Here is a 25,817-nt window from a genome sequence, read left to right on the forward strand (position 1 = left end):
AATGTTTTATTAGGTGTACCTCTATAATCACTCTCAAAGATCTCTTGCCAGTTAGGATGTGATATGTATTCTCTCACCAAGTGGTTTCATATCTAGTTGCCACCCCAAAGAATGGTTATGATCGCGGTTGTCTGATCAGATGATTTACCTCAAAATGACATCATTATATTATATTTATGACCAAAGCCTATGATATATTAGGAACAAACCGGTAGTTAGGTTTACACAAATGCAAAATCAACTAGAATGGAAGGCCTAACCACCAGGTCAAATGTGCAAAGTGATATAATAACCACGCAAGGTGTTAGGTTTACTCGAACGCAAAATACTTTGGAAGAGAACAAACTATGAATGCAATATATTCTAGATATTATAATGGCCTAGTTTACCCGGATGAAACTTAGGATCCAAATTTTACCACTAGCCTTACCCAACCTATACATCTTAGGAACAAACCGGTAGATGAAAATCGTCAACAATAAAGTTGGGGAAGAATAACACATTGGAATTTGATTAGGGATAAACACCACCTAATGAGTGCAAATTACCTTATCTAGTAAAGATAAGGTTGATTCACCAATCTTTAGCTTGCTTTATAACCCCAACAGGTTTTTAGACTGGATGGCTCAGATGATTAAGTTTTTTGAATGGTATTGAATGAATGACTACCAGATGGTATCCTTTTTTAATACGAATAACTTTTTTGAATGGTATTGGATGAATGACTACTAGATGGTATCCTTTATTAATACGAAACTTGTTGTCTTTGCTGAAATCTATTGGAGAAATTTCTTAAACAAGGTTGGTTAGAATGAAAGATTTCAAAACACTGTCCAAGGCATCATGAAGAAAAGCTTCATGGATAGTTGATGATCCTTAAGCAAGGGAGTATACAAGTTATTGAGTATTTGAACGCCTTTGAGGGTCTAATGAGTAGGATATATTGCACTAAAAATGATTTTCAGCTTACAAATAAATTTATCATTGTCTTTGGATAAAGTTTATGAATGAAGTAGAGCTCTATGATTCTCAAACCCTTGATGATGCATTTTATTATGCTCTGCGCATTGAGAAGCATGAGAAGATCATCCTTAGTTTTGGGACTAGAGGATTCCATCTTGAGTTAGTGTATGACCCAACTATTAAGAACAACTCTAGAAATAATAGGGAAATCATATATTTCAAGTGCCACAAAAAAATATATGCAGAATCAATGCAAAGCACAAATCATTTTGTAATAGAAAGCAAAGGATCATGAGGAAGACATTTTCGAGAACATAATTGATGATACCAATCTTTTTGATAATGACTTAGGAGACATTGAGGTGAGCTGAGTGTTATGATATGTTTAACAAAGAAAATGTGAGATAAAAATAGGAGAAGAAAGAAACTATTTAACATATATGCCATATATAAGGATATGAGATGTAGATTAGTGATAGATGGAGGAACTATGAATTTGATATGTACCCATACGGCCATACGCTTACCTGGAAAGATCGAAAAGTTGAACCACACTCATAACCCTTTCATATGAGTGGGGTGAACCATACATCCTCCCTTTGTCATTATTTGATGTTTGTTGCCTATAAATCAAGGAGTTATGAAGACCAAGTTTTGTGTTATTTACTCTCTAGGGACATAGCACATGAGCCCACCTCTAACATCCAACCCTAATTAATATAAAGAATGCAAATATATATCTGATTATGATTGGGCTCCCTATAAATCAAGCTTACTATAAAGTCTGGCTTTAGCATTGAGAGTATTTTATTTAGAAGTGAGAAAAAAGACTAAAATATTATCTCAATTATTCATACGTTGTCAATTTAGTACTAGACTATCACTTGTCTCCACTTTAGACCTCAACTTACAAAATTGATCTCAAATTATCCCTTAGTTACAAATTAATGAGAATTATGGGAAAAGCGATGCCTAGAGTTGATTTGTAAGGCATTTTGGTAATTCAAGTATGTTTGCATTTTTTGTCTTATATTGCTCCATGCCTAATTAATTAAAAAAAAGGAAAAAAAAATGCTCCATACCTCACTGCGAGATTCATTTTTGTTTGTTTGTACTACTTCCACCTCTCCATGTCATTGTATGTTAGGTTTTCATAAAATGTTGAATAACTTCTCTCATCGATGGTATAAAAAAAGAGTAATTATAAAATTTAAATTTTCCAAAAATATACTTCTCTCACATCTTTGATAACTTTCTCACTTTCTCCTCACATTCCATCACTTGTAACCTTATTTTTTAAGAAGATAATTAGGCTACAAGATTTGCCCAGTATGATTATATAAGTAAGATATGAATACTAGTTTCATTTCATATTTTTTAAAAAACTTTTTAATAGTTAGTGTGTAATAAGCTTAATTTTTTTTTTGCATTCTACCCACAAGTTGATGGTTGGACAGAAGTAATCAATATACGATTATGGAACCTACTTAGGTGCTTAGTTAGAAAGAGCTTAGGGAATTATGGTTTATCTCCAAATAGAAATTCTTGAATATCTTAGAGTTTGCATATAATGACACCATTTCCAAAACAACTAAGAAGACATCCAAAAAGGCACATTAATATTGATATTCCCACACACTCATTTTTTAGACTATGCATTTACCTTTACCAAGGATTGCATTGGCCTACAGGATGATATCAGAAATAAATTGAGCAATGCAACATTAAGTATGTTAAATTTATAAATCAAAACAAATTTGCATAAGTGTAAAGTGAAGGTGACTATGTTATAATTCATATTCTGTTAAAAAGATAAAATGACACCTCCAAATATAAGAATCTCCAATTTAGATCATGTGACATGCACACAAGTCTACTTTTTAATGTTGAAAAGTTTTTACCTTTTAAAGGAAATATACCACATGGAGAATTGGAGTCTAACCCTATTGTTGGTGAACCAAAAAATCAAGCTCAGGTGTATATTCATCCAAAACTTTTGAAGGTGGAGTGTATTATCACTACTGAAGTACCATCAAACATTAGTGGACGACACATTCCTCATCAGCTGGAAAGATCGCCACCCTCAGATAATACCTTGTCCAGCGAGGAGGATTTTGACAAACTTGCTCTTGAGTTGGCATAAGGCTGCATTGACTTGAACTTGTTAGAGAACAGTTTTTTTGGGCTTGGGAATTGATGCAATGCATCACAAAGTTGATCGAAAAGCCTAGGAAGTGATCTTATATGAAGTGATAATGTTTAGTTGAATACTTGAATGTATTTTCAGTATGATTGTATTTGCTGGCTGCTTTTAAATACACTTGTTTTTTTTTTCCATTTTTTTCATATCCCTTGATGTAAATGTTTGTGTATTGTGAACCCTCATTCAATGAATCTGGAAGACTTTATTGTCAAAAGTAACAAGCAATGGACATTCCATGTAAATTTGAAGGGTCAATCATTTGAAGGTTGACTTGGTCAAATTGCGAAGCTATTTTTGGTGAAGAACACTCAAATGACTCAACTACTATTTCCCCACTTCAAAGGGACATGTCAAGGGTGTTCCAAAACATTTCCCACCATCCAAGGAGCCATGCTCAACCACACATTGTTGAAATAAGGACCAACCATGCCACTTCACCATGTTCCAATACCAACTTCTCTGTTCAAGGGAATCACCAGTCGACCAGTTTTAAGAGTTTTGAATTTACATTGTAATTGAGGAAAATAACGCATTTATGTTTTTTGAATTGTAATAGGATGAATTATATTTGATTGAATCAATTTGTAATGTGCTTTTAGTAATTTCCCCTTGGTTTGGCTTGGTGGCCAAATCACTCCTATTAGTGAGAATTGGAAGAACTTAGTGTTTTCTTTCTTTCAAAGCATATAACATGCTATTTTCCTCTTTCTTCACACCTCTCCTATCTCTCTACAACCAAACCCTGAACTACCAACCTTCCATGCAAAGGTTCTCCACATTTGGAAGAGCTTTTGGTCACTCTTCCCCACTTGAAGAGATCCTTCTTTTTGTTCTTCCCTTTACTAGTGTCCTGACCTCTCAATATCCATATCATCTCCATAGCTCTCCTCCAAATTCCAAGATACCCACTTCAAGGTATTACCTCCCCTAGCTGTTCACATTAATTCCCCATAACATTGGGGCTTTTTCTACCACCTCGACTTTCCCTGAAAACCTTAATTCTTATCCACTACCACCACTCCAAAGGTTTTCCCTTCACTACCTAGAGTCGCATCACATCAAGAAGGTTAGAACCATCAAGTTATCTAGTCTAACCTTCTTTACCACAAAGGCTGTCAAATTAAGTGCTATTCCTCTTTCACAATAGTCATAATGGAGGGCATTCAATACATTGGTTAAAAGTTATTTTTAATCGCTACATTTATGTTTCAAGAAATATAGTGTTAGACCTGTCCCATAAGGACCGGATCACGCGTAACAGAGGCGGGATTTCTCTGCCTCATGTATGTGATGCTCAAGATGACCAGTCCAAAATAGCTATTTAGGAAGAATTTTTGAGGAAGTTAGGAGGGAAATTTGAATGTAGGGACTGTTTAGAGATTTTCTTTTGGATTGTATGCATCAAATAGTTTATTTTCCTAGGGTTAGGGCATATTGAATTGGTTAAAATTTGATCTCTCTTATGTTTATGGGCTCTAGCGATGTCTAGAGATTTGGAAGAGATAGATCCTCCTCTTGAATAGAGGATCAATTGTATCTTGATATTTTCGGTTTCTATTTCATCAAATAATTATCTACTGTTTTTCTGGTTTTGTGTGGATTTTTGTAGAGAATTCTCGCTGTTTTCCAAAGATTGCTAGGATTTCTTGAGATCTTCAAGTGTTTCTTATCATATAGAAGTTGAATCCTAACTTTATTGCTTGTTACACAAACAAGAAAGAAAATATTTAATTTACTATTAGATTCTAGGCTTCTAATGAAGTAATCTTTCCCTTAAAAAATAGAGGAAGTCGTACTTATTGCATGAGAAGAGATGAACGGGCTTCCTTTCCCAAAAGGAAACAAAAGTAGGATGATACTTGAGAAGAGATGACCGTATAATACTTATTAGATGCAACTTTCCTTCAAGATGGTAAAAAAAGTGTTTATTTCCCACTTCCTTGGCAAGTTCTTCTCAAGGAGAGCGGACATCCCACTTTACCGTGCCAAGTTAAATGCCCTTTATATTTTCTTGATTCATAGCATAGAATCTCTTTCAGATCCCATTTCCATTCTTTGTCCATTTGAAGGTTTATTTTGCTTTATATTCCACTATCTTCATGTTTAATGATTTTGACAAGCAATTCACAATAAGTTAGTCCATGGCTATATTTCTTGTTGATTGTCTGTTCAATAGTATCTCACGGAAGATAAGTTGCAAAGCGATAGACTAGCACATTGTAAAATTCTTGCTATAGCCATGCACATTTTAAGGACAAATTTTCAATGTATGTTTTCTTTTTTTTTTTTTAATTATGTTGGAATATACGTCCAAATGTAGATTTTAATTTAGTGTCTAGTGCTAGCTGTTAGAATATGTACTTCAAAACACAAACTTTATTTTCCTTAAATATAAAACATACTGACTCGAATTTTCACTATGCAGTGTAAAATTGGTTTTGAAATGTCTAGCGATTACTGCCTGATTCTAGGAAGCTTGTTTAATTGTACTTGCTTATTTTCCTGAAATAATACCACACTTTGTTCTTCATTCTTTTTTTTGAAGGGGGCATTTCTTCAGTATGTTGTCAAAAGCATGTGCCAATGTATAAACAAATACTTGGAGGAACGGCTCCAAGAAAGCACTGTTCATTCGGTTATTTTGAGTTGAATTATATATGACAACTAGTACTATCTATTGACTGAAGTAACTTGAAAGGGAAAGGAGGATGAAAATTGCTTCAATATTCTTACCACATAGTTGATAAGTAGGGATGGAAAAACTATCAATCAGAACAAATAATTTAAATTGATCAATAAAAAAAAAAATTTTAATTGATCAATGCCAATACTGTGATAGCGTATCAGTTACATTTAACATCCTTTTCTAGCCTCAAATGGAGGCTAGGAAGTAGGCAATGACGGCAAACTTTGATTGCTCGGATAAGGGATAGATGGCTTGGGTCTGGTGGGCATACCAAGGGATATTCAGAAGAGTAGGAATAGGGTACAACATGCGAGGTTTAGTTTCCATCTTAGTAGTAAAAATTACCGATCTGTTTGAATAATAATAATGATGACATTAAAAGTTTACATTTGAAGTTCTGATTTTCTGTTGACATCCCCAAGAAGTCATGAAGCATTTTGATTTGATAAGAATGTATTTGTAATATGTGCATGTTGATGTGATATTTGTGCATATTGATTTGTACATATATAAATAAGCAATCTTGAATATGTAATGTGAATGATAATGTATCAACTAGCTAAAATATCTTTTGCATGTCTATAGGCATTTCTGCATAAATTTTTTGCTTCCTTGAATTTTTAATTGTGGGTTTGTGTTCTACAGAAATCCACATGGTATGCACGTGATTCACTCCTGGTTTTGCTGCGCATGCATTATGCTGTTTCTTTATGTTATATTTTCTTAATATCTATTTGTGAATTCTACACATATACCAAGTTTTTTTTTGTTATAAACTATTTGAACTTTTTAAAATTGTTATAAATTTGTCCTTTAATTTTATAACGAGAAAAATGCTAGTGGTCAGGCCTCTTTGTGCCATGCTTATAACATAAATGATGTTAGTGTACTGTGTAGATTTGAACTTAATTTAAATTTAATGGGAGAAAGCATTGAATCTATATTATATATAAAAAAAAGAATTTGCTAATCTTTTCACACCTGCTCTAGAAATCAGTTGTTACATAGGAAATGTGATTTTATAATAAACACTTTGAAGAGACTTAGTAGACAACAAGCATGTATCATCATTAATAGAGGTTATCTGGTCCTCAATGAAGACCGATTCTGATGAGGACATCAACAGGAGATTTTGGAAAGTCTATCACCGGAAGCAACGTAGATCAACGGCTACGATTATGAGCCTTTTTTTGATATATTTCATGTATTAGTTTATTTTATTTCAAGTTTGACAATTGTACCCTTGCTAGTTTATTCTTTTGAGTTGTAGCCCTGAGGGCATTTCAGTCTTTTCTTTTCTTCTCTCTTTGAGGCCTATATATGAGGCCCTTAGTCTTGTATTAGGGTTAATGATTGATTAATGAAAAATATTCATAGTTTTCCTCTTGAGATCTTATGAGTTGTTGAGTGGTGAAGTCCCAAGGTGTGGGCAAAAGCAGTACCCACCAGTCGTCAGAAGTGTTCCGGGCTCGTGGTTCGACTCCTTCCCCTTGCTTCAAGACGCTGGCCACCCCTTTCCCTCCTAGCCGCCGATCCCAATCCCCACCTCCACCTAGCCGCCGGCCCAACCCGACCTACCCTCCTCATACCCTCCAACCCCTAGCCCCTCTCTCGTCCATAACCACCAATATAGCCCACAACCCCGGCCTCTTCTCCCTACCCTCTCTCCTAGCCGATGGCCACACCTCCATTGCCCTCTTGATGGGCAAATTATTAGGTCAGGTCACCGGACCTAGAGATAGGTCCAGACACTAATAAAATATTATTTTAAGTTAAGCGCGTCAAAAGCGCAGGTAAAATGCTGGTAAAGTGCATGTAAAACGTAGTCAAAGCGTAGTAAAAAAGAGCAATCAAAGCGCACCTAAAATGCAGTTAAAGCGTTGTCAAAAAGCAGGTGACGTGGTAAGTTTTAATTGGATGTCCGGACCTATTTTTAGGTCCGGGATTTCAACCATCATTACTACATATGTAAATTAGCCTAAATAATTTGGGGGAAGAATTAAATTCAATTTGAAATTCAAATACTTTCCTAAATTAACTTAAGCTAAATTAGGAAAATTCCTAAATTTAAGTCTAATTTAATTTTAAATTAGATTTGAATTAATTGTCCCTTTCCTAAATTAGAATAATGATTTAGTAAGTTTTAAATTCCATCTCAATTCCCCTCTCCCCCATGCATGTCGCCGACCCCCTTAGCCACCTCTCTCCTCTCTCTCTACTTCAATTATTCCATGACTTGAACTTGAAATTCAAATTTCAATTCCCTTTTCCTAATTAAACTAAATTTGAAAATTAATCTCAGACTTTAGTTGCCTTTCTATACTCCAACCTTAATTGAAGAAGAAGACAATCATCCATTCTCGACTTTCTTACTAGTGCATGGTCGTTCTCGAGAGTGACCGCAGATTCGTCTACGACCACCAAGGCTTGGTGGATATTCTTCAATCCCCTTTCTTCGACCTCATTTTGGAAGTTGACGACTCTGCCGAAGACTACGTTAATCACATCCTATTCACCTTGGCACCTTCTATTGAAGAACATCTACCCTTTGGACATTGGCGGATCATCGTACATCCATCAGCATCTCCCCCTCCGGCTAACTTTCTGTGGATCAAGACACTTGGCGTCCTATCACTTTTGGTGGCATCGTTAGGACTGCTGTGATTCTCCTTCCGCTAAGGCTATTTAAAGAGCGTGAGGGAAACTCAAGGTGACTTTTCTAACTGTTAAGTGGTGGATTTAAAGTTTACATCATTTAAGCTTTTGCTTTATGAATGAAGTTATTTTAAGTTCTTATTATTCTATTGTACAATCGATTGCCATAACAATATTGATATTCTTAAGTTCCTAAAATCCCATACGGTGAAAAATTAGTTTATTGTTACTACTCTTAAATTAAATTTTTATAAATTTTAAAGCAATTCCTATTTTGTTTCACATCATCTTGGCATCAGATCATGGTTGTGTCGTATTTGCATTCTAGGATCCCCATTCATCTTTGATAACTGTCTTAGTTTGCATCTACACTTCCATACTGCATATTTACTTTTTGTTGTGTCTGCATTAGTCCCCCATCCGAGTCAATGGACCCTGAACAAATTCAACGTACCTTAGACTTCATCGTAGGTCAGTTAGGAACTGTAACCCAGTAGATTAGGGATACCCAAGGAGACCTAGTTGAATTTCACCGCCAAGTTGGAGAACGTCTAGATAACATTGAGAGACTAAGAAACCCCGCAATGTACACTCCTTCAAGGCCACCTTTCCCTTACATTGATGAAACTAAAGCTGAAGATCGACCACCTCGAGATGCCTATTGTCATAACTTCCGTAGACCCCATCGAGAACCAATAGGGCATGATCCCAATTGGAGAGATAACGATGCACAGCTGCTTAAGAACATTAGGATTGATGCTCCTTCTTATGACATCACTCTCGACCCGCAAGTTTTTCTTGACTGGTTTAAAGGGATGGATAGTTATTTCAAATGGTACAACATTTTAGAAGCAATAAAGGTTAGATTCACCGAAATGAAACTTACTGGATGAGCTAATCAATACTGGACTAACTTGGAAAACATGTGCGAGGCTCGAGGAGAATTTCCAATCACTGATTGGAGAGCTATGAAGCAAGAGCTTAAGCAAAAGTACCTTCCTCCTTACTATTCTAGACTCTTAGATAGGTGGATTAGGTTAACTCAGGGTAGTAAACCCATAAAAGATTACATCGCTGCCTTTGATGATTACATGATCCGTTGTAGTGGCGAAGAGACCACCACACCCGCCCGAATCCTATCCATGTCTAGAGCTGGCTTTAGGGAAGATTTGCATAACGAACTATTCGCCAGAGGAGTTACTTCTTTAGAAGCCGCTTGCAGTTTAGTGCTGGACCTTGAAGAATCTAGGACTTAGTCCCATTATAGAAACCTAGACTCCCGCACACCCCCATTTAAAGCTTTTTTCAGTCAACCTCAAAACTAACCTACTGGCCCTATGATTGGTCGACATACTGCTGACCAATCCCAACCTCAGCCTGACTTTAAAGGAAAAACTCTTGAGCGTGATACTCCCAAAACAAATCCTTGAACCAAGTGCTTTAAGTGCTATGGGTTCGAACATATTGCCTCATAATGTTCTAGCCCATATAAGGTCACTATAATTGAAGAGGTTGTTGAGGACGAGGATGAACCTGAAGCCGAGTTGATTCATCGCATCGACGATGAAGAAGACTTCTTCTATGAAGAAGACATCGTCGTGATTCACTGCTTACAGAAGTTACACCCCATTGATCTCCACGTTGTTAGGTGCGCTTTATCCCAACCCAGGCAAAGTGATGACTGGCGTTGAAATTCCATCTTTCACACTTTAACCAAAATCGTGACAAAAACTGCAAAGTGATCATTGACAGTGGAAGTTGTATCAACGTTGTCTCTTCCACCATGATTTCCAAACTTAACCTTTAAACAACTCTCCATCCTAACCCTTATAAGGATGCTTGGATAAATTCAACCGCTTTAGAAGTGAAAGATAGAAGCCTGATCCCCATTGAGTTTGTATGATATAAAGAGAAGATCTAGTATGATGTTCTGGCCATGGACGTTGTTCAAATTATCCTGGGTTGCCCTTTATTATTCGATAATGATGTCCATATTTATGGAAGATCCAACACTTGTATGTTTGAGCACGATGGGAAGAAGATTAAGCTGCTACTCTCCCAACCCAAGCCTATGAAGGAAGAACTTTAACCCACTCCTATCAAACCCAACAAAGGCTTAAACCTTTTAATTGCGAAGGACATAGATGATGAATTGAATCAAGGATCACCTATGTATGCTTTGGTAGCACGAGAAGTTATCGATGATACGGAAGAGCCTATCCCAAAAGAAGTCAAACCACTCCTTGACAACTTTTCTGATGTCTTCCCTGAAGATCATCCAAACCAACTTCTCCCTTTGCGGGATATTCAACATGCCATTGACTTATTCCCTGGAGCCTCTTTACCTAATCTCTCCCATTACTGTATGAGTCCGGGAGAACATGCCAAACTAAAAAGAACAAGTCGATGATTTACTCCAACGAGGATTCATTAAGGAAAGTTTGAGCCCTTGTGCTGTTCCTGCCCTTCTGACCCTCAAGAAAGATGGCTCTTGGAGAATGTGCATAGATAGCGGTGCAATTAATAAAATTAACGTAAAGTATCGTTTCCCTATTCCCCGTTTGGACGATATGCTTGATATGATGATGGGAGCGATTCTATTTTCTAAGATTGACCTCAAGAGTGATTATCATCAAATTAGGATTCGCCCAGGGGATGAATGGAAGATGACATTTAAAACTAAAGATGGTCTATATGAATGGATGGTCATGCAATTCGGTCTTAGTAACGCCCAAGCACATTTATGAGAATTATGACTCAAGTCCTCCGTCCTTTCTTAGAAAAATTTGTGGTTGTTTACTTTGACGATATATTGATCTATAGTAAATCGGTGGCACAACACTTAACTCATTTAAGTCAAGAATGTGAGGTTTTGAGGAAAGAACAACTATATGCTAATCCTAAGAAGTGGAAGTTTCTCACTAATAATGTCACTTTTCTCGGATTTATCATATCGTCCAAGGCATATAGTTGACCCTGAGAAAGTGCGAGCAATTAATGAGTGACCTGAACCAAAAAAATAAGAGATGTTTGGAATTTTCATGGATTGACCACATTCTATCGGAGGTTAATTAGAAATTTTAGCACTATCGTGGCCCCTATAATGGATTGCTTAAAAAAAGGAGAATTTAAATGGACCATTTCGACCACTAAAGCATTCGAAGAAATCAAGAGAAGAATGGTGGAAGCCCTGGTTATGCGATTACCTGACTTTTCTAAAGTCTTTTAAGTAACATGCGACGCATCAGACATTGGTATTGGTGGAGTCCTATCTCAAGAAGGACACCTTGTCGCTTACTTTAGTGAAAAACTTAATGACATTAAACAACGATACTCCACTTATGACAAGGAATTCTATGCCATCATTCAATCCCTTAGGTATTGGAGACACTACCTGCTCCCACAAGAGTTTGTTATATTCTCTGATCACGAGGCTTTGCGTTACATTAACTCCCAAAAGAAACTCAATGCCTGAAATGGCCGTGAGTTTAATTTATGCTAGAATATACTTATACGATTAGACATAAAGCAGGATCCGAGAATAAAATAGCTGATGCATTAAGTCGTCGGATGATGTTTACTCATAAAATGAGGGCTGAAATAATTGGATTTGAATGCATAAGAGAAGATTATAAAGATTGCCCTGACTTTAAGGATACTTATTCACTGCTAACTACTGGAAGTGAACGTATAATCCATGATTTCTTTTTGGACGATGTATATTTATTCAAATCCCAAAAACTTTGCATTCCCAACACATCTCTACGGGAATTTCTTCTAGAAATTACACGCAGGAGGTTTAGCTGGACACTTTGGTCAATCCAAAACCATTGATTTAGTGGAACATCATTTTTTTTAGCCGAGCCCTAAAAGGGACGTTAGTAAGTTGGTTAGGAGATGTCACATATGTCAGCTTGCTAAACATCATAAGCAAAACACATAACTCTACAACATTCTCCCCATACCTAATTGCCCATGGCAGGACATTAGTATGGATTTTTTCCTTGGACTACCAAAGAATTTTAGGAAACATGATTCCATTTGTGTGGTAGTCGACAGGTTTTCTAAAATTGCCAATTTCCTTGTTACAAGACTTTTGATGCTTCTCGAGTTGCAAAGATTTATTTTGAGGAAGCTGTCAGATTACATGGATTGCCTAAAACCATAGTGTCTGATCGAGATGTCAAGTTCACTTAGCTATTTTTGGAAGACTTTATGGCATAAAGATGGGCACCAAACTTCAATTCTCAACAGCTTTCCATCCTCAAATGGACGGACAAACCGAAGTCATCAATAGGAGTTTAGGCAACCTTTTAAGAACTTTAGTAGGAGAACATATTCGAGATTGGGATCCCAAATTGCCTATAGCTGAATTTGCTTATAACAACTTTGTTAATAGAACCACAGATTTAAGCCATGCTGAAATTGTGTATGGGTACCAACCTAGACAACCTATAGATCTGATCACTGTGTCCTCAGTCTAGAGCATCTGAGTCTGCATCTACATTTACATCGCATCTCCAGGAATTGCACAAAGAAATTCATAAAAAAAATTGAACAAAGCAATGTTAACTATAAACTTAATGCAGATCTCAAGAGAAGATTCAAAGAATTTAAGGTTGGGGATTTTGTAATGGTTCGGATTCATCCGAAACGATTCCCACAAGGGACTGTTAAAAAGTTACATGCTAGAAGCGCTTGACCTTTCAAAATAATTTCAAATATAAATGATAACGCTTATGTGCTAGACCTACTTGAAGGTCTTAACATAAATCTTACATTTAACATTGAAGATCTTGTAACCTTTGAGTGACCATAGTTTAACTCCACAAATCCACTAAATGATGAGCCTTGTGAGACCATACCTGATGAGAACCCTAGCCTACCTCTATTCCCAAATATCCATATTTTACCTAGTGTGGAAAAGATCGAAGCAATATTTAATGATCAAATCATTTCCACCAAAGAAGGTGGGCGCCAAAGGTATTTAGTTCAGTGGAAAGGGAAATTGGAGACGGAGAATACGTGGATTTGTTGAGCTTCAAAGATTAGATTTTGACCTTCTAGAGCTATATGAAGGCACTTTTGACGCCTACTCGACAGGGTCAAGTATTCTTCCACCCGGGGAGAATGATGAGGACATTAGCAGGAGATTCCAGAACGTCTATCACCGGAAGCAGCGTAGATCGACGGCTACGATTAGCAGCCTTTATTTTTGATATATTTCATGTATTAGTTTATTTTATTTCAAGTTTGACAATTGTACCCTTGCTTGTTTATTGTTTTGAATTGTAGCCTTAAGGGCATTTCTATCTTTTCTTTTCTTCTCTCTTTGAGGCCTATATATGAGGCCCTTAGTCTTGTATTATTGTTAATGAATGATTAATGAAAAATATTCATTGTTTTTTTTTTAAGAGCTTGTGAGTTCTTGAGTGGTGAAGTCCCAAGGTGTGGGCAAAAGCAATACCCATCATCCGCCGGAAGTCTCCCGGGCTCGTGGTTCGACTTCTCCCCCATTGCTTCAAGCTGCCGGCCACCCCTTCCTCTTCTAGCCACCGATCCCAATCCCCACCTTCTCCACCTAGCCGCTGGCCCAACCTCGGCCTACCCTCCTCCTACCCGCTGGCCCCTAGCCCCTCTCCCGTCCATAACTGCCAACCTAGCCCACAACCACAACCTCTTCTCCCTACCCCCTCTCCTAGCCGCCGGCCACACCTCCATTGCCCTCTTGATGATGATTTCAATCATCATTACTACATACCTAAATTAGCCTAAATAATTTGGGGAAAGAATGAAATTCAATTTGAAATTCAAATTTGAATTTCAAATACTTTCCTAAATTAACTTAAGCTAAATTAGGAAAGTTCCTAAATTTAAGTCTAATTTAATTTTAAATTAGATTTGAATTAATTATCCCTTTCCTAAATTAGAATAATGATTTAGGAAGTTTTAAATTCTCTCTCAATTCCCTTCTCCCCCATGCATGGCGCCGACTCCCCTTGCCCCCACTCTCCTCTCTCTCTCTCTCCTTCAATTACCACATGACTTGAACTTGAAATTCAAATTTCAAATTTCAATTCCCTTTTCCTACTTAAACTAAATTTGAAAATTAATCTAAGATTTTAGTTGCCTTTCCATACTCCAACCCCAACCCTAACTTCATAAAACAAGCCCCTTCCCTCCCTTGGCCGACTCTCTATCCCTCTTTCTCGCTCTTGGACTTTCTTCTTTCATGAGTTATCTTCGAAGAGAAGAAGAAGACATTGATCCCTTCCCGACTTTCTTACTAGTGCATGGCCGATCCCAAGCGTGACCATGGATTCGTCTACCGACTACCAAGGCTTAGTGTATATTCTTCAATCCCCCTTCTACGACCTCAGTTTGGAAGTTGACGACTCTGTCGAAGACTACATCATTCGCATCCTATTCACCTTGGCACCTTCTATCAAAGAACATCTACCATCCGGACATTGGTGAATCATCGGACATCTACCAACGTCTCCTCCTCCGGCTAACTTTCCGTGGATCAAGATACTTGGCGTCCTATCACTTTTGGTGGCATCGTTAGGACTGCTGAGATTCTCCTTCCGCTAAGACCATTCAAAGAGCATGAGTAAGGGAAACTCAATGTGACTTTTCTAACTGTTAAGTGGTGGATTTAAAGTTTACAACATTTAAGCTTATACTTTATGATTGAAGTTATTTTAGGTTCTTGTTATTCTACTGTGTAACCAATTTCCATAACAATATTGATATTCTTAAATTCCTAAAATCCCATCTGGTGAAATATTAGTTTATTGTTACTGCGCTTAAATCCAATTTTTATAAATTTCTAAAGCAATTCCTATTTTGTTTCACATTAGATTTATAGGACATCTCTTGTATAATGCCCTTGCAAATTTGCATTTATTTTTTTTTTTGTAAATCCTCATCTTTAACGCACTATAAACAGCATTGGTTGAGAAGATACAGAGTTTTGCATGACGTTTTTTTGAACTTGTTGAATAGCTTCTTTCTTTTATAAAACAAAAGAAATTATATTGTATTTTTTTGCTTCTAAGAATATGCTCATGGCTTCAAGAGCAAAAATCACATTATATAAAAATATGTTGATTGAGTTCATGAACTTTCTGCTCTTAAATAATTCCAAGAGTGAACTAAACTATTTAGGTTGTGCATTTGGTTCTTTTCATCAGATCTTCTCCAGTGAGCTGTGCACTTGTCCTCATTGAATAATAGCCATGTTTCATATTGCTTGTGAAGTTAAAAGACAATATAGTTTGAATCTGAGGAAAGTTATTATGATTATTATACAATTGAATCTTGATTTAAAATATGATGTAATATACAAGATTGTTGGCTGTGGACGAAGAGCTGTTTTATTCTGAATGAACTAGAAGGATTTGATACGTAATTTGTAAGATACAATGCTTAATGAACTATTTTGCATCGAAGCACCACTTGGATTTCCAAAGTCTTGTTTATGTTTTTCTTGTCTTAAAAAATATGATAACATTTTCCTCTTTTATTATGTAGGAGAATTCCTTGCATCTGGTGCTGATGGTATGTTCTTTTATTCAATTTCTTATGTCGTCTTGGTTGAACGAAACCCAATTATCACTAATTTCTCAACTTGCTAGACATCTTGATGTCTTGCTTAAACATGAGTTGGATGAGAGGGCAATGATTGCTTGTATGCATGCAGGTGGAGATCTAGTTATATGGAAGTTGCACTCAACAGATGATGGGTCGGCTTGGAAAGTTTTTAAGACATTATTGTAAGCAATCTCTAGAAGTAGGCTAATATTTCAGTCGTATTCATGAATTTATGCTGAACCTTTTGGGACAGATTTCACCGCAAGGATGTCCTTGATCTTCAGTGGTCTCCTGATGGTGGATACCTTATTTCTGGGTCTGTTGACAACTCTTGCATAATATGGGATATCAGTAAAGGTCTGTATGTGAATTACTTGTTAAAAGTACAAGCTTAAAAACACCTATAGGTCACATAGTAAAATTCTGTCATTTGTTGGCAGGTTCTGTCCATCAGATTTTAGATGCTCATTTGCATTATGTTCAGGGTGTTTCTTGGGATCCATTAGGTTGCTACGTTGCTTCTCTTAGTTCAGATAGAACATGCCGGATATATGTGAACAAGCCTCAAACTAAGCAAAAGGGCCATGACAAAATTAATTATGTGTCTCAATATTTATTGACAAAGTTGGAGGTACAGAACACGGATGATTCTACGGTATGTTGACCTTCTATTAATTCTTATAGAACTAAGTTTGCAGCAGCTTCCGGATAAGCATTCATTCTTCTCTATACAGGCTCTGTTGGCAAAAACTCATTTATTTCATGATGAAACACTAAATTCCTTTTTTAGAAGATTATCGTGGTCACCTGATGGATCATTTTTACTAGTTCCTGCAGGTATAGTTCTAAACGATATACTTTTCTTGGTTTCATATCTTTTATTTATTTATTTTTTAAAGTTAATCTTCTTTTGTAATCCAAATAAAAAAGCTAGTCTTGCATGTAAATGCTGAGCATACTTTAATTCATTTGTTTTACTTGAATGCTTACTGAATTCATTTATATGCGTGCATTAGTTTCGCAAATTTCTATTCTTTAGATTTCCCTATACTTTGAACTTTGGTGAAGTGATCCAAATCAAGAAAGAGAACTATATATATATATATATATATATATATATTCATTTCATCTCACAATTTTAGCCCCAACATAAATCTCTAAATAGGGGTTCAAGGGGTGTGCTTAGTTGAACTAATTTTTGTACTCAAGCTTTTTTTACTAAAAATATATTCGGTTTTTTTCTCTAAAATTCTTTTCCTTCTCTACCTTTTTGTTTTGCTTTTCACTCACAACTCTTAATATAGTTGGGTGTGATTCATGAACATTTTTGATTTCAACACATTGAAAAACATCATTTGGTACTTTAAAGCTCTTGAAAGTAACTTCATGTTCTTCAGTGTCTTTAGGTGTTCCTTTTTACATGATTATTTGCTATTAAAAAAAATCAAGTATAGTTTATTCCTTTGCATTTTGTCTCTTATTTCAAATTTGTCATAAATCCTTTAACAAACTATTTTACCAGATCCTACAAGTGTACAAATCACATGTCGCTGATATTAATCACGGCTGAGTAACTAATTCCAAAAAATGAAGGCATACTAATATTACAAGTTATAAATTAGTTTAAGCTGCTCTTAGAACTGCCGTGTGCTGACCTCAACATAGTGATGACGGTTTACAAGAACATCCTCCAATGAATGATTTCATGAAAGTTAGCCTAAAATATTTTGTATCTGGTAATTCCTTAAGTTTCCTATATTTAGCTATTAATAATGTCAAATAAAAATAACTGCTTTGTGCTGATTTGGATTTTATCTAAGACACATACTTATTTTCTCTCATTTAATGTTTTACTTATCCAGACCCCATGTAGTGGGATAAAGATTTGATGTTGTAATTGTTGTTGTTGTAATGTTTTACTCTTTTAGATTTTTCATCTGCTATTCATTAGTCACCTTTTCTTCTAGGTATATGCAAACTTTCACCTGCATCTGATCCAATCAATGCTGCATATATTATTTCCAGGAAGGAACTTTCAAGGTACAAAATCAAAACAGTGAACTTTTTACGTACTCATTTCTATAGAAGTGACAAATCCTTTGAGCTTGTGTCCTTTCTCAAATGCTTTGTTGAAGGATTTTATCAAAATTACACTTTTTTTGAAACTGCATGCTAATCCAATGAATTTATGACCTGCACAAGTACTTTACTGAAGGCTATTTTTTCACACGTTTATCTATCAATCCATCCCCCACAATTAGTTTTTATGAATTTAAATCTATCTGTCACTCATATAAAAACATTGTTGAATTTTTCTATTTGTTTTAGTATCATGAACATCATTTGCTTCTGTAGCATGCTAGCTGATTTAGCTGCTCTTCATCACTTATTCCAATTTAATATCATCAATTCAAACGTGTTATCCAACTTATTATGTTTTTTTTGTTGGCAGATTCATTTTCAGCATGTTATCTCAGATGTTAGGAAATAAAAATTAAATGAGTAAAAATCTAACATAGTCCCCCAACTATTTGTATTATCAATTTAGTCCAAGAGTATCAAATTTCTCTAATTTTGTTTCTCAACTATATAAATATGATCCCAAATGGTCTTGCATGTAGAAGTCGATGAAAATTAGGATTAAAAAATAATCCTTATTTGGTCCCTCAATTATACAAATTGATCATATATGTTAAGAAAGGTTGAGGTAGACTTAAAAAGGCTTGGTTAGAAAGCATTCGAAATGATTTTTTTATTAGTTTTAAATGAGAAATTGAATCTTAATAGGACACAATGGAGAAAAATGATTCATGTAGTTGACCCCAGATAGTGGGATAAAGGCTTGATGTTGTTGTTGATCTTAGTTTAGTACTTGAGGGATCATTTAAGATCAATATTGTATAGTCTAGAGACTAAATTGGAAAAATGTGAAACTTTGGGATTAAATTGACCACATACAAATAGTTAGGGGATTATTTTTACTTTTTCTCAAAATTAAATTCTTTGGCTAACGTTTTGCATTTTGGTTGGGTATTATTATTTCTGCAGGCCCGCAATGAGTCTTGTAGGTCCCAGTAAACCCATTGTAGCTGTAAGATTTTGCCCTATTCTTTTCTGTCTTCAAGGAAACACAGGTATCTCTCAAGGGTTATTTTTTTTCTGTAAATTAGGGGCTTTTAATTGTAACTGAGGTCTCTGCACTAATTGTAGCAACCGGTTTGTTCAAACTTCCTTACCGAGTTATTTTTGCCGTGGCAACAATCAATTCTCTATACATTTATGATTCCGAGAGTATTTCACCAATAGTCATAGTAGCTGGACTACACTATGCTGCTATCACGGATATTTCATGGTTAGTAGCATTTTAGTATCATATATCTCTTCATCAAATGTTTTTTTTAGTAATTTTCATGTTTTATTCTCAATATTCTTTTTATGCTCAGTGTAACTTGGCAGTTGTCTTCTGACTCACTTTACTACTAGGTCTCCAAATGCTAAATATCTTGCACTATCTTCTCAAGATGGTTATTGTTCTATTCTAGAGTTTGATGATGATGAACTTGGTGTGCCTTTCTCCCTTGAAGGTGTGAGCTTTTATTTTTGTCTTCAGTTTTTTATTTGATTCTCTTGTAGCAATTGTATTCTTATAAACCGTTATATGGTTGGCCTGATGGATTTTGAAGAGAGAAAATATATATATATATATATATATACACACACACACACACGAATCTCTGGTGTGCTATTGGCCTAAGTGGCTCCCTTGGTCAATGTCTTGCAAATAAGAACCCCTGCATAACATCTGCTTTCTTTGCATATTATCCTATTTGATGTGTTTTTATTGTCAGTCACCTAATGATTGAATGAAAACTGTGTAGAACTTCTGAACAAGTGGTTAACCTGCAGAAGAGAAACAAGAGAACAAAGAATAGAAAGGAAGAAGAAGAACAGTATTTCATAATCTCTTCACTATGTTTTTCATTTCACTGTAGCTCATTATATGTACATGTATTTCATGATTACATGATAAAGCAAATAGCCACGTGGACGGTGAGGATCAAACCGTTAGAGGGCAACGGTGATTAGCTTAAGCACTAACCTGCAGCAAACAACTGCACATGGCATAACAGAAGCATGAACCTGAGGAGACGGCTGCATATTGCATAATCGAAGCACTAGCTGTGTGTGCTTGGCTCAATACCTCCCCGTAAGCTAACAAGCGGTGGAGAAATAATTAGCTTAGTTCTGAGCTGTGTAAATCGAGGAATAGAGAGAGATTTGGTAAAGACATCAGCTAGCTGATCTTGAGTGTAGACATGAGCAATATGGAGAACTCTGTTTTTAATGCAATCTCTAACAAAATGAAAATCAATTTCTATATGCTTTGTTCTAGCATGAAAAATTGGATTGTTAGCTAAAGCGATTGCAGAAATATTATCACAGAAAAGAACCGTCGGATGAGAGACAGGAATCTTGAATTCATTGATTAACCGGCGAAGCCAAATGAGATCCGTGGCAGCAGTAGCTAGAGCTTGATATTCGGCCTCTGTAGAGGACCTAGCAACAGTTTTCTATTTCTTAACACACCAAGAAACAAGTGTGTTTCCAAGAAATGCACAATAACCAGAGGTAGATTTGCGATCGGTTGGATCACCGGCCCAATCCGAATCAGAGTAAGCCACTAAATCAAGAGACCCGGAAGAAATCGGAAGACCAAATGATAGCGTGCCCTTAATATAACAAAGGAGCCGTTTAAGTAATTTGAAATCATCTTCAAGCGGGGCATGCATATGTTGACATAACTTGTTAACTGTGTAGGCAATATCGGGCCGAGTAATGGTTAGGTATTGTAAAGACCCAACCATATGCCGGAAATGTTCAGCTGCATCAGACGGTACAGTGTTGGAAGAAACAGAGAAGGATTTTGAAGGAATTGGTGAGCTGATTGGTTTACAATCCTTCATACCCTCACGGTTCAGAATGTATGAAGCATAAGTGGACTGGGATAAGTGTAAACCGTGGGTAATAGAGGTAACCTGCATACCCAGAAAGTAAGCAATAGGGCCTAAGTTCTTCATATGAAATTCTATAGATAAACCACTTAGAAGATTCTGAATTGTTGGATTGTGATTCCCAGTCAACAATATATCATCTACATATACAAGAATGTAGATAGTAACTGAATTTTTGCAGTATAATAACAACGACGAATCAGCGGTACTGTGACTAAATCCAAATTTGAGAAGGTATGTAGAGAAAGTTTCAAACCACTTTCTAGGAGATTGCTTTAAGCCATAGATGGCTTTTTGCAACAAACAAACATGATCCGGATATAATGGATCCACAAACCCTTGAGGTTGAGCCATAAAAACTGTTTCATTAAGCCTAACATGAAGAAAGGCATTGGATACATCCAACTGTAAAATCTGCCACTGTGAGGTCACAGCCACTTTCAAGAAGATCCGGATTGTGGGAAGTTTAGCTACTGGACTGAATGTGTCTTCATAGTCAATACCATATTGCTGATGACAACCTTGTGCTACAAGTCGAGCTTTATGCCGAGCAATTGAACCATCGGAATTAAGCTTAGTTATGTATATCCATTTGCATCCCAAAATATTTTGATCCGAATGGGAAGGAACAAGTGTCCAAGTTCCTTGGTGTTGAAGAGCAGCAAATTCTTGGGACATTGCTTTTCGCCAAGCAGAGGATTTAATGGCCTGAGAATAACACGTGGGATCGACCGGCAGTTTGACATGGCTCAAACTAAATATATGCTTCGGTTTTAAATTTCCAGTCCTTGATCTCGTAAGCATCGAATGAGTAGGGACAGAAGAAGGAATCGGAGATGAATTTGAAAGTGGCTGTTCTGTGGACTGAACTAAAGGCATAAGAGATGTTTTGGAAGTAGAAGAAGCGGTGGGAACAGCTGAAGACGTTGAAGATGAAGAAGTAACAAAACCGTCTGGAGACATTGAACTATCAGTGAATGGCACAAAAGGAGTTTGAACCATAGTTGGTACTAAGGCCAAAGGAGGAATGTACTGTGGTGATTTTGGTTGAACAGTATCTGAAGAAGTAGTGTGAAAAGGAAAAAGATGTTCGACAAATTTAACATGACGAGAAACAAAAAATTTACCAGATGAAATGTGATAACAAATGTACCCTTTTGTGAAAGAGGGATAACCGATAAACACACATGGAAGGGACTTAGGATGAAATTTGGTAAGAGAATTTTGTGGAAGAAACGGATAACAAAGACAACCGAAAATACGAAGCGAGCTATAATCAGGTTGTTTACGATAAAGCATATAAAATGGAGAGGATAACTTCTTAGAGAGAGATGGTAAGAGGTTTATAAGATGCACCGCAGTTTGCACAGCATGAAGCCAGAAATTCTGAGGAAGATTAGAATGAAGTAGTAGAGCGCGGGTAGTCTCGATAATGTGGCGATGCTTACGCTCAGATACCCCATTTTGTTCTGGAGTATAAGGACATGTGCGTTGATGAATAATTCCTTCGTTAGCTAACAAAAACTGAAATTGTTTGGAGACATATTCACCACCATTGTCAGAACGAAAAAATTTAATTTTAGAAGCAAACTGACGTTCAACAGATCTTTGAAATTGAGCAAAAACTAACGGTACATCAGATTTAGCAGCTAAAGGAAATAACCAGCAGAAGCGAGAGAAATCATCAATAAAGATAATATAATATTTATATCCTTGTAAAGATAAAGTAGGGGAAGGACCCCATACATCACTGTGAATTAACTGTAGAACAGAGGTAGCACGAGACATAGAAGGACTAAAGGAAAACTTATGACTCTTTGCAAGGTCACAAGCATTACATTGAAAAGATGAAGAAAAGGAAGACGACATAGGAGAAATAAACTTTTGTAGTTTCCGTAAGACAGGAAGTGAAGGGTGTCCGAGACGCGAATGCCAAATGGATGCTGTGGATGAAGCAACAAGCATAGCAACTTCGGGAGGAGCATATTCAGTGGAGATTGGATAAAGTCCTCAACGAGCTGAGCTGTGAAGAAGGATTTGCAAAGCTAGTGTCGACTTCTCCCCTTCTCTTTGCAATCGTAAACTCATTGCTCTTTCTCTCACGATTTGCTCGTTGGCTTTGGCGCTCGCTTTTCTCGCAGTTTGCTCGCATCGCGGCCTACAAGGTCTGCTGGGCCACGGATTGCTTTGGTTATGACATCCTCGTTACTATTGATCTTGCGATTTCCGACGGGGTAGATGTCCTCTCTCTCTCCCTTCGCGGTGGTGCAACGCCATTCTTCCACTGTTCTGTGACAATATCGCGATTGGCACCTTTACAGCGGTCGAGCGTGGTATCTTTGTCTCTTGCTCCGCAAGAAATAGCGGCCCGGGGTGGGGAAGCATCACCAATGCTATCCCATGGATAGCCACAGTTGGCGTTGGCACAATCAATCGAGATTTCCCGACTTACATCACACTTGACATGGGCGAATGGGCGATTGTTTTGCTGGTGTGTCTCTCTTCAGCGGCTCGTTGCATTTTTGCTTGTGTATGGTCAGTTCAACCTGGCAACCTTGTGGATCAAATTTGGGTTACATTTTCTAACTCGTTTGCAAAAACGGGCCAGATCAAGTAGTACCAGGAGCTGTTAAAATTTGAGAGCAGTGAAAATTCAATTGCAATGAAATTGAAATTGATCAACTAGTTGTTTAAAAATTAAAATTTTAATTAATTAATCAGTTAATGTGGAGAACCACTTTTAAGAATTTTTTTTTGAATGCAAAAAAGAAAAAAAGAATTTTTTTTCCACTAATCACTTCTAAAGTACAAGCTACATTGAAACCACATTCCTTAATCTATGTCTCAAATAAAAGAAAAGCAACTCTCTATCCAAACTCTCCAAAGTCTCTCCTATGTAAGCTCTGAAGCAGCACGAACTCCTACAAAAAATAAAATAAAGTTTATTAGTATTGAAATCAAATTGCTAAAGTAACAAAATAATATGTGCTACAATAAACTATGGTATTGAAAGAAAAATAGTAGGGTACTTGGGTGTATGAAAGAAAAAGTATGTACTTAAAACAAAAGTATCGTATTGAAAGAAAAGAGCTATGGTACCAAAAGGAAAGTACATAAACTACTGTAGCAAAAGCACAAGTGTTAGAATATTAAACAATTGAAAACTAAAGGTTTAGTGTCAAGCTAGCAAATAACTAAAAGCTAAATCACCTACTGGTACATTAATCTACCCTAAACACAAGCTAACGGGCAACATCTAAGCGAGTTGTAAGACCTATCAAAGAAAATTAATGAGCATCTTAGTCTAAATGTTTAGATTGTAAGACTCACTTTCGGACTTCTTCTAAAAGAAGTAAGACTTGTTATTCGATATAATCTTCTCGGAGAAATATTAAACTCTTAAATTAAATCACAACTAATAGATAGTTTAGCCTATAGGGCTAGGTTGTAAGACCCGCTAACGGACAACTTTTAAGTGAAGTCGTAAGATTCACACACAAGGGAAATTACTATATAAATTGCAAGATCTTAAAATCCAAATAAACAAAACTAATGGGCAGCCTTGCTTATAGAGCTTGATTGTAAGACCCATCATTGGACTACTTCCAAAGAGAAGCAATAAGACCCGTTTTACCCAAATAACCAGGTAACTTCTAAAAGGAGTCATAAGACCTATTCTTTGGAAAATTTCTAAAAAAACATTAAATTCTTTACCAAAACCATCAGGCATCTTAGTTTATTGGGCTAATTTGTAAGATCCATCAATGAGCTACTTCTAATAGAAGCCGTAAGACATGCTTTACAGGCTACTTTAAAAAAAAAAAAACCCTAAGTCCCTACCCAAAGTCAAATATCCAGGCTACTTCTAGAAGAAGCTGTAAGGCCAGCTTTAATTCAAATTTTTGATAACTTCCAACTAACTTCTGGGTATTTAGGGGTGTTAATTTCGGGTTATGGTTCTGGTCAAACTTGAAACTGACCCAACACTATTCGGATCAACCTGAACCCGACCCATTTTTGCATATGGGTTGGTTTTCCGGACCCGAATTCGACCCTCTTAGGGTTCAAACGCGGCAGAAATCCCGTGTTTAGGGGACTTCAGCGGCCGACAGCTGTAGCGGCAATGGTGCAACGTCGCCACTTTGGCATCACGGACAAAGCAATGGGCGGCAAATGCGACAGTGGTAGCAACTCCTGGGCAGATGCGACGGCGTGACCGGCGATACGACGCGTGGTAATGACTCGTTGCACACGGGCAGGGTATACTGGCAGAGCTGGCATCTGGGTCAGTTCGGGTTCTCGGGTCAACCCGAACTTGACTTGATTTTTGAAAGGGGTTGAAAACCCCAACCTGAACCCGACACGGTTCGAGTTCGGGTCAACCCAAACCCGAAATTTTTTAGTCAGTTTTGGGTCGGGTTTTCGGGTTGTGTCAAATATTGGGTATTCTAATAGAAGAAATCCCCAAACCACATTTTTTAAACCCAAACCAAATCAACCTACATCTAAGCATTTCAATTTACTCGGGATCCCTAAGAGGAGGTAACTTATGGTTGCTAGACAGATTCCTTGGATGCTACGTTTGATGATTGCTAGTGTTGGTAAATTGAAACCTACAATCATAGTTGTCAATGGCGCAAAATAGCGCGTGCTATAGCTCATGGCGCGGCGCGGCGCACCTACGGCGCAATGTTCATGGCGC

The 25,817-nt window shown here is 36.8% G+C and overlaps 1 protein-coding gene across 4 annotated transcripts in view; it reads left to right on the forward strand.

The window, feature by feature from the left end:
* Positions 1-25,817, forward strand: part of LOC110109971 (chromatin assembly factor 1 subunit FAS2) — a 69,208-nt gene that overhangs the window by 28,083 nt on the left and 15,308 nt on the right. For all 4 annotated transcript variants that reach the window (XM_020841224.2, XM_020841225.2, XM_020841226.2 and 1 more), the window contains exons 3-11: positions 16,044-16,070; positions 16,213-16,285; positions 16,357-16,460; positions 16,544-16,758; positions 16,838-16,940; positions 18,071-18,143; positions 19,152-19,237; positions 19,314-19,455; positions 19,587-19,687. In XM_020841224.2, coding sequence (XP_020696883.1) covers positions 16,044-16,070; positions 16,213-16,285; positions 16,357-16,460; positions 16,544-16,758; positions 16,838-16,940; positions 18,071-18,143; positions 19,152-19,237; positions 19,314-19,455; positions 19,587-19,687 — 924 coding nt within the window. The remainder of the gene's footprint in view (positions 1-16,043; positions 16,071-16,212; positions 16,286-16,356; positions 16,461-16,543; positions 16,759-16,837; positions 16,941-18,070; positions 18,144-19,151; positions 19,238-19,313; positions 19,456-19,586; positions 19,688-25,817) is intronic.

The sequence above is a fragment of the Dendrobium catenatum genome, unplaced genomic scaffold (genome assembly GCF_001605985.2).
Source record: "Dendrobium catenatum unplaced genomic scaffold, ASM160598v2 fragScaff_scaffold_1468, whole genome shotgun sequence".
Taxonomy (NCBI): domain Eukaryota; kingdom Viridiplantae; phylum Streptophyta; class Magnoliopsida; order Asparagales; family Orchidaceae; genus Dendrobium; species Dendrobium catenatum.